Below are 17,635 nucleotides of genomic sequence, written 5' to 3'. Positions count from 1 at the left end.
AGATTATGTCTCGTGACCGGAACATAGTACGAAATGGAAATATAACAATTGGAAATTTATCCTTTGAAGAGGTGGAAAAATTCAAATATAATAACAAATACAAATGACATTCGAGAGGAAATTAAATTCAGAATAAATATGGGAAATGCCTGTTATTATTCGGTTGGGAAGCTTTTATCATCCAGTCTGCTCTGGAAAAAGCTGAAAATTAGAATTTATAAAACAGTTATACTACCAGTTGTTGTGTATTGTTGTGAAACTTGGAACTTTCACTTTGAGTAAACTGAGGTTAAGGATGTTTGAGAATAAGGTGCTTAGGAAAATATTTGGGGCTAAGAGGGATGAAGTTACAGGAGAATGGAGAAAGTTACACAACGGAGAACTACACGCATTATATTCTTCACTTAACATAATTAGGAACATTAAATCCAGGCTTTAAAGATGGGCAGGGCATGTAACACATAATGGGTGAATCCAGAAATGCGTGTAGTGTGTTAGTTGAGAGACCTGAGGGGGGGAAAAAGACCTTTGGAGAGGCCGAGACGTAGATGAGAGGATAATATTAAAATGGATTTGAGGGAGATGGGATATGTTGGAAGGGACTGGATTAATCTTGGTCAGGCTAGGGACCAATGGCGGGTTTATGTGAGGGTAGTAATGTTCCTTAAGTCATTAGTAAGTAAGTGTTATTAGAATTTTATCTCCTTACTACTTGTGCCCAAGCAGTAGCGTTCCTAGATATAAAGGCAATAGACCCAACTTCAATTTACTGTAGTTGTGTTTTATATTTCTTCCATGTATTGTTTTTTTTTCATACCCTTTGTTCGTCTTAAACTATGACTTTTTTTAGCAGTTAAACAAGGAACCTCGCTACTTGTGAATTGTATTGTATTGTATTGTATTTATTAACATTCCATGGTATTCATACATGCTTACAGCTAGAATATGGAACAAGTCAAAAAACTTAATACTATTATAAAATCTTAATTTATAGTAACAGTCTAGATGAAATATAGACGAGGTTTACAACTTAGTCTATATATAATTTATTTCAAGAAATAGTCTGCCCAGGCATCCTGGGTTGCCAAAAACACAGAATAACACACATATAAGAATAGTAATGATTACAGTAAGATAGATGAGTCAAATTGAAATGTGAACTAGGAGCTTAAGTTTAAGAAATAATAAATTTGTACATATATATGTAACAATCACACACTAACGAATAGAAAAGGGGGGGGGATTATGATACAACACAAAGTTTTAGTATCAATTTCATGAAGTGTTATTGAATATCATGAATTCACCTACAGAATAGAAGGCGTGAGAAATTAGGTACTTCTTTAATTTGGCCTAAATAATTTTATGTTTTGAGTTTCATTTTTTATATCGATAGGGAGGCTATTAAAAATGTTTACTGCCATATAACACACTCCTTTTTGATAGCACGATAGACTTGCCGATGGAGTATGAAAGTCATTTTTTTGACGTGTATTTATGCTATGAACTGTTGAATTAGTTACAAAGTTTTCACGTTTACATACGAGGAAGATTATTAATGAAAAGATATACTGACAAGCCATGGGCATTATGTCTAAGGTTACTCAAACATTCTCACAAGTTGGCAGATGAATCTAAGAGGGTCGATTCCTTGAAGGCTATTGATGATGCCGTAATTGTAAGTCTATGTTGGTGAAATATCACGGAGAGTTTTTTCATACCAGTACTCAAGGACGAATTTGGAAAACATATATCAATAAACATCAAATACAGTTCACTTAATTTAAAATAAATGTAAGAAATTTGTGTTATGAAACACTTTTCTCTGTTGAATAAACAGAAAGAAATGACAATTGGAAATAAAATGACGTTTAAAAAAATTTCTCTATTTTCCTTTACCTCATTTCAATTCAGACATTGTAACTGATTCTAATTTATATTTATCTTTAATTTATTTCAGCAAAAGTACAGTGAATGCAAACAGGATCTTGGATTTTGTATTCCTGGATTTCAAGTTCATCGAATAACAACAGGAAAGGTCTTGAAATTGGGCAAAGATTATGGAAAAAAGTTAAACAAGACCACAGTAAGGGATGGTAAGTTTTTTTCTGTAATTTAAAATCAAATATTAATAATATAATTAAAACTGAATTTTAAAAGGTTGAATACTTCAATCTTCAAATTATTGTTGGAGATACATATTTTTTTGCGTTATTTTCCTTTAAATGGACTTTACAAACTCTCAAAAAGAAATTTTGCCATATAAAGAAATTTGGTATATATCTGCGCTTTTATCAGAATGCATTTTATTTACCTATATACAGAGTGTTCCATATAATAATGCTTCTCTCACACCACAAGCTCAGCTGCATTTCCTGTTCCATGTCTTGCATAGTTACCGTGAAATCAGCTGCCACTTCTACAGTAGTAAACCTTAGTTTCTAAAACCTGTTTAGTAGGCAAAATGTTTATAAATAACTTAAAAATGAATGCAAGTGCATCTTACCTGTGTCACAAGAAATAGTATTTAAATTGTCTCTTTCTGCTTCAATACACTTTTAAATGTTTCTGGATACAAGTATCATTAGTGCAAATCTAGCTGAGAGTAATGGATTTATCAGACAGACAAATTATAAGTATGACTTTGTCAGAAATAAAAGCAAGAAATCCTATGTAAGTTACACTAAGCTTCGTGGCATGTAGATGAAACTATGTACATTTATGTGATTGATATTGTAAGCAAAATTGTAGGCATTACTTGAATTTCTGTTAGTCATTATTAAGCTGCGGATTTTTAGGCACTAAAACAGTTGAAATAGGCAGGCAAAATAGGCATTCAAAATTCTAAAATAGGCATTTAAAAAGGCACTAACAATTTCTAATTCTTAATGGTTAACACGACCATAGCGTATTATTATACACTAATTTCTATAGTAATGCCATTATGTCTGTGAATAACTGAATATTCCTCCAAATGTTGTATTGAGAACTGATGGCTGTTGTCTGTAAGAATGTTCTTAAATTGGGAGAAACTTCTCTCCACTTCACATGAAGTGATGGGACAATACTTCAGGGATCCAATCCCAGCTGGGGACCAAACCAGTGGGAATGCAGTAATGTCAATGTCATTTGCAATCAGCAATAACACTTGCTCCCAACCAGGATTTCTTTTCACAATTTTCAAATACTTATTTCTCATTGTTTCTCTCACATTGCTTGGTATTTCTTTAAGATTAGATTCTACTTTCTTCATAAGTTATACAGCACTGTGGAGTGGAATACTTCTCGTTTTCAGTTTCGTTATGTTAGCAGGCAGCTTTCCAAAGTTTGCTTTGATGAAAGCAAGATCAGATGTTAGCTTTGGGTTTTCCAGGATAATATTTTCTGCGGGATAAAAAAGAAACAAATTACAGATTTAAAAAATCGATAGAATAGTCAATAAATTCAAATATAATACATAATACGGATATTTAGGCAGCTTTTAGGCATTTATAAGCAAATAGGCATTTACTAGTGAAATAGGCAATTATAGGCACTATAGAATTCGCATATAATACAATGCCTTAAAATGGATATGTAACCTAAAAGTTTGCGTCTTCAGGTTAAGGATTAAAATAGGCATATAGGCATAAATCCGCACCTTAGTCATTATCTTCATCTATAATCCTATTATCAGAGGTTAACGAATTCTGTCTTACAGATGTCTCCGGCCAAACTCAACAACATCGACTGTAGTAAGATTGTTCCAAGTAGAGGTAGTTTACAAGAATACTAGTGGTTGTGTGTTAAAAAATTAATGTGCTATATATAGGGTGAACCGTAAATAATGTAATGAATTTCAAGGGGTTATTCTTTGAGGTATTTCAAACAAAAATGTTTAATACAATTTTGCTCGTTTTTGTTTCCTTTTCTAGAAAAAATTAATTTCGTAGTGTATTTTTTAAAGAGTTTTAGTTTTGTCCTTGAAGTATGCAGAAATTTGATCCAAATAAATATAACATTTTAAAATTTCTTCTCTAAAAATTCCGTACAATTTTTAGTCACTGAAGTATCAAAATATAACTTTCATTTTATTTAGAGAAATGCCCTGAATATTTACTTCATTGTGCCCTTTACTCCTTACATTTTTTTAAAACCCCTCCAAGCCTCTGAACATCTTTTCCTTCCAGTGTTTGTCCTCAATATTGATTCTTTCCTTCTGTTACTCTTTTGTTTGAGTTTTATGGCTTATGTTCTTAATACGAATATAATTAACTAGTGGCTTGTGCAGCAAATGCTGCAAACTAAGTTTATTAGATGTTCAAATAAAATTTTTCAGATCTGTTTTCAATGAAGAATACCAGACATTTTGAAAGTTATTTGCTTTCATAATAATGAAACATACTCCCTCTGAATGTTTTTTTAATGCCAAATACTTTTTCTTGAACTTATCTACCTTCAGTTTTTGAGTTTCAACGCGAAGATGCAGGTAACAATGTCAGGACGATCAGTGGATTTTTCATGTAGGAGTAAAGAATAGCTATTTCAGGTCATTTTGGATTGTAGATGAAAGTTAAAAAAAGTCAGATTTGCTATGTTTTCGAACAATAGACATAGCATCTTGGTATAGCTGCTGCATGTAGAGTTTGAAATGTAGAGGGTAAAATCATTTTATCCTGCTAAGAGATCTTGCTGAAATGATCGAGAGACTACAAAATTTTGTAGGCCTCTTATTTTATCAGTAAGTAATACCTTTTGGTCTTTTCTTAGGAATTGTAATTTTTGCGCTCTCTCGAGCCAATACTGAAGAGATGACGCATATAAATATCTACACCACACCGCCAATAAGTTTATGAAAAAGACCCAACCCCACTTGATTAATAACTATGAAAATATTTGATTTTTAATAACAATAAGTTATTATTCTCTTACGTAAGTTTTGTAAGTTCATTTGTATAATAGCCGCCACTCAGTAAATTATAGAAATTAAGATCTAATTTAATATATTCTCTACATCTACTTATATAACCCAAAAACGTTTCACTTTCATATCATCAATATAGCATTAATATGTATAATTAATGAAAAATAGTCATATCATGACATTAACTATAATAATATTTCATTTCTAATGGTAATAATGTGATCAAACCACCTCAAGTTTTGTAGATTTTAATATCTAATACACAGCTATACTCAGAATATTACACTCCGCAGAATCAGACCTGTAAATTATTTAGTAAGTCTTGTAGTTTTTAATAACCAATTGAATTTGAACTCGAAATATGTCAGCAATCCTGCAGGTCATGGCCTTCGTGTAGTAGCCTATTGTTTATTGTAGTGTATGTTTTGTTTTAGTCTGAAATCATGGCAGACTGCTGAAATGCAATTAGGTTCTCAAAACTGACGAAAGATGGATTTTGGAAAATAGGAAAATAATGTAGGAAAACTAACGCTTCACTGAAAGTGCCAAGCTTCAAAATGACTGGTCATTCATTAAAATCCGTTCAGCCGTTGTTCCGTAATTTCCATTACCAGTTCAAATTATATATCTAGATTGTCTATAGATCAACTAAAAGGACTGCAAACTGGCTCATTCATTCTCACTTGTAGCCTTAACTTTGAATGATAAAAAAATTCTATATTTTCAATAAAATGCAGTTTGTCCTTCTGCAAAAAGATACTGTGGATATTTGTTCTATAAACTGAAATAACCTGTTTTCTTTTTTTTAATGCTGTGTTCATTGTGTAAAGGAACATCGTTCATCTAACACTTTTGTTCATTGTTTAGCTTTGAAGCTGTACTTGAATTCTGACTCTGGCCTGAATCGTCAGATGATGCTGCAATTTCTTGCTGTTCTGTGGAGAATACTACGGTGGTGCAGGACTCAGCGTAAATTCAGGTTCTATTCAAGTTCTTTGTTGCTTGTTTATGATGCACGAAGACTGAGACAGTGCCTCAAAGTGGAGGGTTACAGTCCAAGTCGTCCGTTGAGTCCCATCTTGGGCCGAGCACTAACCCTCAATGTCTCCAATCCACCAGTATACGGTGGCCAACTTAGTCCAAGTTTTGGTGGACCACCCAGTCCTGGATTTAGCACACAACGAAATTCTGATCAATTCAATTTATCGGTAACGGTAACAGACAAGAAATCGCGTAATTCAGGAAGTTCGAATGGAAGACGTTCTCCCAATATGTTATCCATACCCGGAACACCAACTTCACCATATCCGAAGCCAAACGGTATCTTCAATGATGACAGTTGGCATGCTGGATTTGAGAAGGCGTGTCGTACACACTCTCTTATCAACAATTACGAAAAAGATCTTCAGTCCATGAAAGATAACTATACATTTCAGTTAGATGACCTGAAAAGTGCAGATAAACCACTAGGGAAAGAGGAGTGGGTTCAGGTAAAGATGATTGATTTCGCACATGCCTTTCCATCAGTGAATGATGAAATCGACACGAACTATCTGGAAGGAATTGAGAATCTTGTAAAGTTGTTTGAGAGCTTGATGGAAGAAACGTCTGTGCCAGCGTTGTATTGTGATTGAGTACTCATTGTCACACCTCTCAACACATAATTAGTGTGCAAACCATGTTGGAAGGACAAAAAGCCTAAAAATATTTTTTTGGACATTTTGTTCCCCCTTGTTGCAGAATAGAGATTTGTTAAAAGGAATCGTAAACATGGTGCTGCTTTGTTGATGCAATATTAAGGTTATGTGCGGTTATAAGCCATTTTGGGCTCCAGTTGGTACAAATTTTCAAGCTATGTGTCTTAATTTTAGTTTAATCCTCCTGTGAATTTTATAGTCAGTCTCTTCTAATAGGAATAAGAAATTAGTCTGTTCTCTGTATGGCCTATGATACATTTATAAACATAATGGTGAGAACAGTAGGAGTAACGAAGTTTTAAGTCTTGTAGAAATAATATGTTTTATAAATTCGATTATTTGTATGATAGATTTGTACATGAAAACATTTTACAATGAAGATTTTGTAATATCTTGTTTATATGTATTTCTAAGTAATAATTGAATGGCCTTTATCTTCCTGACAAATATAACTGAAAGTATTTCGTATGAAAATGTAGCACCATTAATCAGAAATATTCATAACGACTCCGATATACAAACTTCTCCCTTTGTCTTTCTCCTCTCCCACTGTGTATTGTGTGTTACGATTTTAAACCAAATTTCTCGATTCAGTAAACCTCCGATGTTATAAGTTGTCAATGCCAAATGTGGGCTTACAATAGTACCACAGTTTAGTATATACAGTTGCGAAGCTCAATACCTACTAAATATGCAAACACAGACAGTTGAAATATGCATCCATAGATAGTTGCTAGCCACCAGGATCGCTACTATCACCTCATCACAGACTCTTTCCATAGCAGACGATAAAATGTATTGTACTTTTGATATCGTGTTCTTTTGAAAAATTAACATCTTCCTTCCACTATTGAAATACGAAATACATAAGGTTTATATATTATATTTTATAAACTCACCTTCCTGGATCTTTCGGAAGAAGGATAACTCTGACCTCTTTTTCTTAGAATTTATAGTGCTACAAACGTCTCCTTGGCCCATATTATTATTCAGATTATTGTATTTTAGCCATTTACAGTTATTACAACCGATAACGAACATTTCACAGTTTACACAAATTTTCACAACAATGCGAAATACGGCACAGTCAATGCCTTTTCGATCTAGACCAGGCCATAATATATGTTCGGGTTTTCTACTTCAGTGTATGGAGCTCAGTGAATTATTATATTATAACTTTATTGCGTATCATAGCTAAGGTTTATTTAGTGTAATGTGTCCATAAGTTCCCTTTACTTCTTGTTGCATAATAGCCTATGTTGCAGAAATAATTACAAAACTGTTATTTTAATGTGAAGAGAATTTTACATGTTAACATAATCTTTTCGAATCAACATTTTAAGTTTAGAATGGAAGCTATTTTGAGGTTTAATAAAAAAGAATTTATATTTTGATTTAATATAGCACATCTACCTTCCTTAATAAAGATAGAAAATTTATCATACCACTCCTTTGAAATTAGTGTACCTACGATTGTTACTTCATCTCTTAGGTAGTAGACAAATACAATAATTCAATACTCAATTGTAGCATTAAAATACAGACAAATTGAATGTGTGGAGTATCATACATGACATTATGCTTAATTATAATGTATAATTGCGAATTTAGGAATATAAGATATAGTAAACATAACCTATAATATTTCCATATGAATGGCAGGGCATTGGAGACCACTAAAATTAGACAGAAAGGGGCAACAGGGACAGTAAACATAACCTATAATTTCAACATATCTAAATATCCGTGCGGTGCAACTGAAAATTATTGAATCGTGCATAAATGAATGTACAAGAATTTCGCAATATTTAATCGCAATAAAGGCAAGTATTACACATACGAACAACGTAATTTTCACACCAAAAATAATATTTCATCTTGACTCGCAAGTGATTTATGTCTGAAGTGTCTCATAATCATAGTTTTAAATTTTATTAATGCAATTACACTACATTTTAGAGAAATATGTGTTACTCTTTATGCATTCCAACTAATTAATATGGTTGAAATGCCGCCCTTCATGATCAGGTTAAGCGAGTTACATGGTCTGCCTTACGGCCTGTATTAGATCACTATGACAGTGACACAGTATTGTTCCTAGTACTCAACAGTGCTCCAAGCAGCTAGCAACTATTGCGAGAAATGCAAAAAATCATCCCAAGCTTCGCAACTGTATATACTAAACTGTGATAGTACCGTATTAAAAGGAAATGTAAGCATCTGAAACTTCTAGATGAGTGTTCCTCACCCTTCTTGATGATGAGACCCCATTTTCTCATTTTATTTTAGTGCAACCCCAACCTAAGATGTAGCGTAGTACAGTGATTCTCAACCAGGGGACCGCAGCCCTTTTGGGGGCCAAAGAGCAGGAAATTCTGTTTTCTACATTTTAAAACTAGAGACTTAATTTTTCTATACAGTAACAACTTACTAGTATTCATGTCTCCAAGCTTCATTAGTATCGATTTAATATTTTTGAATTATTGCATATGTTTTATTTATTTATTTTATTTTTTCTGGCAGAATTAAGGGCATGAGGCCTTCTCTTCCACTGAACTAGAGGATAAAAAGGAAATACATGATAATATAATGTTAATACAAAAGAAAGTTACAGGTATACCTAAGATAAAATCGAAACAGAAAAATATGCATGAGCTAGAGGATTATCGAACTTAAGGGGTTAGGTACAGCTTACAGCAGTAAAATTTAATTTTTGGAAATATTCAACATTTTTTCCTCCATTACTGTATCTTGTACAATAATGAAAATTGGTATGTGTAAAACACTATACTTCTGCTATATGATTTTTTTTCAAAATTCAAAATGATGACCATTCACTGTGCAGTGATGAAGCATTTCCCTCATAACTCATAAACTTGTTAACTTGTTCATGTTCTGTCTCTCTTATTTTATTGCTGAACCTCATGTTTACAATATCATGCTCTTTCAACTATATTCTTTAATAAATAATATATTTTTTTATTTTGTGTTAGAAGAAAATACCGATATTTGACCTTTTTTAAATGAATTTATTTTATTAGACAATCTATCAATGGCAGAGAAGTGATCTTGCATCATATTGTAAATATGACATGCATAAGTACACAAAAAATTTCATTACAGAATGTTGGATAGTTTTTGAGTTATGTGGGAAACACTTCATCACTGCACAGTGAACTGAATTTTGAAAAAAAAAAAAAAAATGTAAATAATTTTTTTTAAAGCGTAAAAATATTTTTTTTCATATAGCAGAAGGACAGTGTATTACGCATACTAATTTTCATTATTGTAAAAGGTACAGTAATGGAGGAAAAAAATGTTGAATATTTCCAAAATTTTACTGCTGTAAGCTATACCTAACCCCTTAAAATACTTATTTAAACTAAATGACAAATTAAAAACATATAAAGCAAATTTTTTACTAGTGCTTCAAAATGTATCTACTCCCACAAAATATAAGTTACAGGTTTGAAAACAAATTGTACAGAATCTTTCATGTTATGTAATTTAACAAGAAAGCCATAATTTGAATTTTGTATGTATACTTCATCTGAGAGTGTCTTAAAAATTAATTTCTTTAGTGTTCAGATAATATATTTTATTTTTTACTTACTTACAAATGGCCTTTAAGAAGGAACCCAGAAGCTCATTGCTGTCCTCATGTAAGCCTGCCATTGGTCCCTATCCTGAGCAAGATTAATCCAGTCCCCAGCATCATATCTCACCTCCCTCAAAAATCCATTTTAATATTATCCTCCCATCTATGTCTCGGCCTCCCTGCCCATCTCAAACATCTGGATTTAATGTACCTAATTATGTTAGGTGAAGAATACAATGCGTGCAGTTCTGTGTTGTGAAACTTCTCCATTTTTCTGTAACTTCAACCCTCTTAGCTCCAAATATTTTCCTAAGCGCCTTATTCTTGAACACCCTTAGCCTCTGTTCCTCTCTCAAGGTGAGAGTCCAAATTTCACAACCATACATAACAAGCGGTAATATAACTCTTATATAAATTCTAACTTTCAGCTTTTTTTGAGAGAAGACTGGATGACAAAATCTTTTCAACCAAATAATAGCAGGCATTTATTCCCCATATTTATTCTGTGTTTAATTTCCTCTTGAGTATCATTTATATTTGTTAGCGTTGTTCTAAGTACTTTAATTTTTCCACCTTTTCAAAGGATAAATTTTCAATTTTGATATTTCCATATATTTTTTTTTTATTAGATATACACTTTATCCAAAAAATACAGTGTAGTTTTGTTAACCATAAGTTTCAGAACGTGCAGTAAAAATGTCAACTTCTTAGCATGAAATTTGTTGCGAGCCTCTAGTACAATATTATTTAAAATACATTACAATTTACTTCGGAAATACATTTATTAGAATATCCTCATGACCTAATCCTAAAACATACAGGTTATTGTAATATTGTTAAAATAAACCAAATTTCATAGTACTATATTCTACATTCTAAACCTAAGGCCTGGGGGCCGCATTAATCTAATTTGAAAGAAAGGCGGCCTCAACCAAAGGTTGAGAAACACTGGTGCAGAATGTAGAACACAGTAATATGAAATTTTGCATCAATTTAAAAATAAAACAAATTATGTCTTGTGTTTAAATTTTTCATAGAACAGCTTAAAAAATTATTATTATTATTATTATTATTATTATTATTATTATTATTATTATTATTATTATTATTATTATTATCATTATCTAGGGAGCTGTGGCCCCCTAGTTGAAAATCACTGTTCCAGATTACAGATTAATAAGCAAGAAATGAAAATTACAAATCCTAATGCTATACAACTGTACAAAAAAATCACTCGCATATGTTACAATGTACATTTACGAACATTACAATAAAATTAGAACAGACAAGTCTTCCAATCATGGAAGATTACCATCACACACAGGCTACAGGGATATTATGACTTAGTTCAAATAAACACTAAAACAAGCACGATAAGTCAATGTTTCATTGAAGGTGGGTCTGTCGTTAAAAGAACCTTCCTATATTGTTAGGCTGCAGAACTATTTAACTCTCTGCACCCTACTGATGTTCAAGGAACAAGAACAATGGGCACATTGGAACTCAAGTGTGAAGAATTAACCAAACACCTTTATAAATATCATATTGGAATATGATTTGAAGTAACTCTTTTTTTATATTCGGTATTTTGAACTGGATATTTACCAATCCGAGTAACTTTGTATCTCTACTTAATTTCATATTGAATGTGTTCCATATGTGTACAACATTTTTATACAAGAAATAGAACTTATTGTAAAGAATGGAACAGAAATAATTTGAAACAAAATAGTGATATAAAGGTACCCCGAATTGTAAAAAATTTCCTAGTTAATTGCTCCAGTTTATAAACATAGTAAGCAATACATTAATAGAATTTTGGTGACAATATCCAGTCATTTTCATGGCGCATCATATTGTAGGAGGTTTTTGGTCTTGTTCACAGTTTTCTTCTCACTCTATCCTCTATCTGGTGTTCTTTTCCTCCTAAGGTGATTAGGTGCATTCTCACTTGATCTATCCACTGTAATTTCGGTCTGCCAAGAGATCTGCAACCACCTGAATCGACTCTCCATGTACTCTTTAACAAGATATCATTTTCTTCTGAGGATATGTCACAACCAGTGAATTCACTTAATCTTCTGAACTGCTATGATGTCTGGATCTATGTACAACCTTTTCAATTCACCATTTTTTTTGTAACTCTTCATACTCTTTTTATTAATGGAACCAAAGATGTTTTTTTTTATTTTATTTTAAAGAACTACAAGAGTATTTCCGTTCTTTTTATAATTGTCTTACATTTTGCCTCTTATAGTAATATTGGTCTTATAACATTGCAGTTTAGTATAGCTACTGAGATTATTTTGGAAAAGAGAACTGTTTTTAAAGCATAAAAGCATTTCTTTTGTGGATAAATACTTAAAAAATCTCATTCATATCAAAGTTAGTATCATACGACAACAGTCTTATTACCATTATATCCTGAATTTTCCATATATTTGGTTTTCTCAGCATTAATACGAAGACCTACTTCATATGTTTCATCTATTAAAATCTTCAATGATTATGTAATTTCACCTTTCCTCCCCCTGCTGTCAATAAGGACATCATCCAGATATGCTAAAATGTTGAACTTTCTTTGTCTCATTTTTTACGCCAAAGGGAGATGCATGAACTTTTTGCAATGCATCTTCCAAAACGAGATTAAAAAGGAAGGATAACTGGGTGTCTTTTTTCATATTCCACTAACAACTGAAAAACTGTCTACTCCCGTCAATTTTTTCTCTATGCTTTGTTTTTTAATACATAATCTTATGACATTAACAAGTTTCTCAGGAACTTCATTTTTTTATCCATATTATGTCCTCTTGTTATGCTGTCATATGCTTTGGAAAGTCTACAAACAGAAGACATATATCCTTATTGAATTCCCAGCATTTCGATGTAATTTTCTGAAGTATGAATATTTTAGTTACTAGTATATTATTTCTCTTTCATAAATCTAATTTATTGATATTTTGATAACGCTAGTACAGTAAAATCCCTTGTAACCGGCACCCAAATAACTGGCAATACCAAAACAACAGCACTTTTGGCTGGGCCAAAAAAATGTTTGAATCTGCCACATTGCCACAGTCTGGGCCATCAGTTTTGTCACATTAGGAAGTTAGCACGAACTTTAATTTTCATTGAATAATTTGAAACTAAAATTAGTGTATTATTTGTGTTGTGTGATGTGTTTTAATAGAAAAAATCCACACAGTTTTACAGTTTTTATGTTTGTTTAATTATGTTTGGGACGTCAGTATTGCCACATTAGGAAGTTAGCACGAACTTTCGTTTTTCAGTGAATATTCAGACCTAAAATTAGTTCGGAATATAAGTATACTGTATTTCTTTCACGTGTTAAAATTAGGTACCTTGTTGTTGACTAGTTTCAACCTGTTGTAGGTTGTCTTCAGAAATTAACAATTATGTGTTGTTGATGTGTTTTAATAAAGAAAATGCACACAATTTTTATGTTTAAGGTTCGTTCCAACAAGCGGTTCATGGATCAGTTCATGCACGGTTCCTGTACCATCTTATGCACATTCGCTAGTTGAGCATCTGCTATGGGATTGAAACTGGACTGGACGCTGTTGGAACGCTTTCGCGGATCATTATGTACTAAATCCAGAGATGCTATAACTGTGATCGTCTTTGCTAAGAACGGGATGCTTAATTATTATTGTTTCACAGCTAATTCTAGTTGCAGAAAATAGAATTTCGACCACTTTCTATAAAAACGTGACAAAAAATATGGGAGGCAAGAATTCCGCTAATTCATTGTCTTGTACTGGGGGATTCTCATCTAAAAATAGTTCTTTTTTTTTTAATATTAATTTATGTACGTTATTTATTGTACTTTTAATGAAAGCTGCATGTTGAAATTGTAATTAACTATTTCAATACCCAAATAATTTCCATTCCCCTTCTTTTTGGCGAAAATTTAAATTAAGTCTCTAGTTTTATTATTCGTCTGCACTGTCGCTTTTCATCTTAACCTCATTGATGTGAACAGTCGATCATGTCTTTCTTCAGTATCCAGGAGATGTTTGTGAGCTTATGCGTATGCGCGTCTTGCGTAATCTGCCGTACATGCCTCAATCCACTGACTACTTATGACTGTTCCGAACCCGTGTCAAAAGTTTGTTGGAACATCCGACTGCAGTTCATGTTTCCAGTTCAGGACTGGTTCGGATTGTGTTGGAATGCTTTTTCTGTACTGCGCATGTTCACAATAGTTACGGACGGTTTCTGACTGTTGTTGGAACGAACCTTTAATTATTTTTGGGCCGTCAGTGTTGCCACATTAGGAAATTCACACGAACTTTCATTTTCAATAATATTCAAACCTAAAATTTGTGTATTATGTGTGTTGTGTGATGTGTTTTAATAAATAAAATCTACACAGTTTATTTAGTTTTGTTCAGACCGTCAGTGTTGCCACATTAGGAAGATTGCACGAACTTTAATTTTCAGTGAATATTCGAACCTGGAATTAGTGTATTATTTGTGTTGTGTGATGTGTTTTAATAAAGAAATCTACACAGTTTTTATGTTTATTTAGTTATAAACAAGTGATAGAGAAATAAGTTTCACATGCCTGCAGTTTCAATATTTTTAGCACCATGAAATACGAACTTATTTTTTGTATATACCGGTATTTATTCAATTATTCGGCAAAATCTCGTATCCGGAACTAGCCTGGGCCCTTTGGTGCCGGATAAGAGGGATTCTACTGTTATATGTTTCATTTACTTTTAATTGTATGTGTTTATCTTTGTATGCCTGAACAAACTTGATGACAAAACACACAAACTATTGTTATTCCGAACAATAATACTATAGTTCTCTGTATTATTCCTTCTTGTGTTGTAATAGACCTCAGGTTCAGTTGAAGGATTTTCACGGACCTGGGTGGTCACTGGACTACATTTTGAGAATCGCTGCTATGTTGAATTCAGAAAGTTCTAGTTATATCTGTATATAAACAGATTTTGAAAGCTTCCTGCCAAATCATGCTTTAATTAATAAGATAGATGTTTTAGAAATTTTGTAAAGTTTTATATTATTGTACATAGGGTTCTCATATTTGGGACCAATTAAAAGTTTTAGAAGATAGATTAATTTAATCTAGCATGGTAGCTATACAGGTCATAGTCTCTTAGCCACTGAATCCTGCCTAAGGCACGGATGTCTTTTGTGTGTGATTTTTTATGTTTTATATAATATATTGTTAAAATTATATTGGTGTGTTTGACTTATTACTAATTAACTTAAAATGGCCATAATCATCTTACACCAAATACATTTTCATATGGAAGCCTTAAGACTTAAAACAATGGGGGAAATGATGTGTATGTTAGAATGACTGAATTTTCCCATCTATATTCATTGTGTGTGTGTTATTTATTTAGGATACTATATATAATTTTTGGAGTACCTCGAAGTTCAGAGATGTACTGTGTGAAAGCACTTAACCTACAACAAATCTGAAATGCAGCGAGATTGATGACTTTGAATGATTTTGAGAAAAGTCCATTGTTGCCGGCATAATTATTGCAGAGATCTGCAGATACGGAATTCCAGCTGCCCAATTTTTTTTTTTTTGCTTTTTTTTTTTGCAGAGATTTATCTAATTTGGCATCTTAAGATTTATTTTATAAAAAAGATAGACTTTGCTTTCAATAATGCTTCTGTTAGGTTTTAATCAGAAAAGTTCATAATTGCAGGTCACCCATCACAAATGCTAACCACACCCACAGAGACATCAACACAGACATGGAAATACTACACATCCAACCAAAAAGCCAGAAACTAAACACACTAGAACAATATGAAATATACAGACACAAGAAAACACACCCCAACGAAATTTCTCAACACACAACTCAATTTCAGAACACTCACACTCTATGACTCTACACTACACCACACGAACATACCCTCACAGGAAACAAAACAAGAGGCACCAAGACCAACAACGACCAGTTCTGAGGATGACCCATAAAAGGTAGAAACATGTAAACAAGGGATGTTAGAATTTAACACAAAAAAGTCTTATCATACATATTCCGAAGTGATACAGTGTTAAAAGTTGTGTAATCAAGATGTATTATTTATTTACTTAAATGCTAAATATGAATAGTGCTATGATGTTATGAAAGTTATTCCAATTACATACTTCAAGTGTAATCCAAAATTACAAATTCTCATTAATTTTCAACCTGTTTTGTTAAGGAAAATTTCAATTGTAAAAGTTTCTGAATGAATACAAAGCAAGTGGTAAGTATTAATAGTGCTGAGATTCATTCAAATTACTTTCCCGTACAGTTATACTGTATATAACACGCTCCTAAAGGTAAAACATGCCAGTGATGTCTTGATGGTACGATTTTGACAATTATTTCCAAAAACTCCCGTATTTTCAGTTTCAAAACCTGGAAACCCTACCTTGTAGTGATAATATTAAGTCTGATTAGTGTAATATGTAGCTCATCGGCAATGTATGTAGTGGAGGGAGAAAGGAGCTGGCCACTTTACCTCATTATCTTCTGGCTTAGTTGTCTCATAAGCGGTAACATGTTGGTATCACTTGTGTGGTTCACACCTGTCTTCGGACAGTTGAATAAACAACATAATAAGCCATGAACTATGTAAGAAAGTGACTAGAGTTTTGTGTTTTCATGGTACTCGAATGACGTGAGAGTTTATAGAAAATCATTAATGTCAAATGTCGCAATTTTTCTCTCCTTATAGATCAAGTATAGACTTTTCATGTCAAAAGTAGTAAAATAGCTTTCGTAATGAAAATTAAATCCTGGATCTGGGAGTATTGCAGCATTACCTAACTAATATTTATGCCTGCAGCAATGGAGAAAATTCCTGTTTCTTATTATACCTATACACACAATAAGGTAACATATAGCTACCTACTTATAAAGTTATATATAGTTACTGTGTTGTAATTTTTCTTATTAGTTAAACGTTCTTCCATGTTTTGAATTACAGTATACTGATGTTTATACAAATGAAATGTAATAACCTTCATGTGAGCAGTTCTTAATATATTAATTATTAAATAAATAGATAACTATATTTATTTTTAAGTGTATTTTTTTAACTCATACCGAAATCTAAATCGAAGAAATGTGACCAGGAGAACAGTGATCTACATTTTAGAGAGTTTTACTGAGTGACATTTCTTAAGGATGCACCCACAACAAACTCTTTTTCCCGTTCTTTTTACTTGAACGATGACATATACAGGCAACGTGTAGGCCTACTAACATTTCAACATCCATGTTGAGACTGTAGCATACGCTGGCAGTTTGGTTGGCAGACCCTACAGATGATAGCAGTGCTGTTGCGGCATCCTTGAGTGATACGGGCCTTAATGTTGTATCGTATTGTTTTTACATCATTCTTGAATAAATTATTTTAACACTTGTA

At 32.5% G+C, this 17,635-nt stretch overlaps 1 protein-coding gene across 3 annotated transcripts in view; it reads left to right on the top strand.

Moving 5' to 3' along the window:
* The window catches only part of Ipk2 (Inositol phosphate kinase 2), a 106,405-nt gene extending 89,120 nt beyond the window's left edge, over positions 1 to 17,285 (top strand). For all 3 annotated transcript variants that reach the window (XM_069826770.1, XM_069826768.1, XM_069826769.1), the window contains exons 5-6: positions 1,961 to 2,096; positions 5,771 to 17,285. In XM_069826770.1, coding sequence (XP_069682871.1) covers positions 1,961 to 2,096; positions 5,771 to 6,537 — 903 coding nt within the window. In that variant the 3' untranslated portion in view covers positions 6,538 to 17,285. The remainder of the gene's footprint in view (positions 1 to 1,960; positions 2,097 to 5,770) is intronic.
* The last annotated feature ends 350 nt before the right edge of the window (positions 17,286 to 17,635 follow it).

This window comes from Periplaneta americana, chromosome 5, assembly GCF_040183065.1.
Source record: "Periplaneta americana isolate PAMFEO1 chromosome 5, P.americana_PAMFEO1_priV1, whole genome shotgun sequence".
NCBI lineage: Eukaryota > Metazoa > Arthropoda > Insecta > Blattodea > Blattidae > Periplaneta > Periplaneta americana.
The sequence above is the reverse complement of the archived record's forward strand: the minus strand, read 5'-3'. Positions and strand labels throughout refer to the sequence as shown.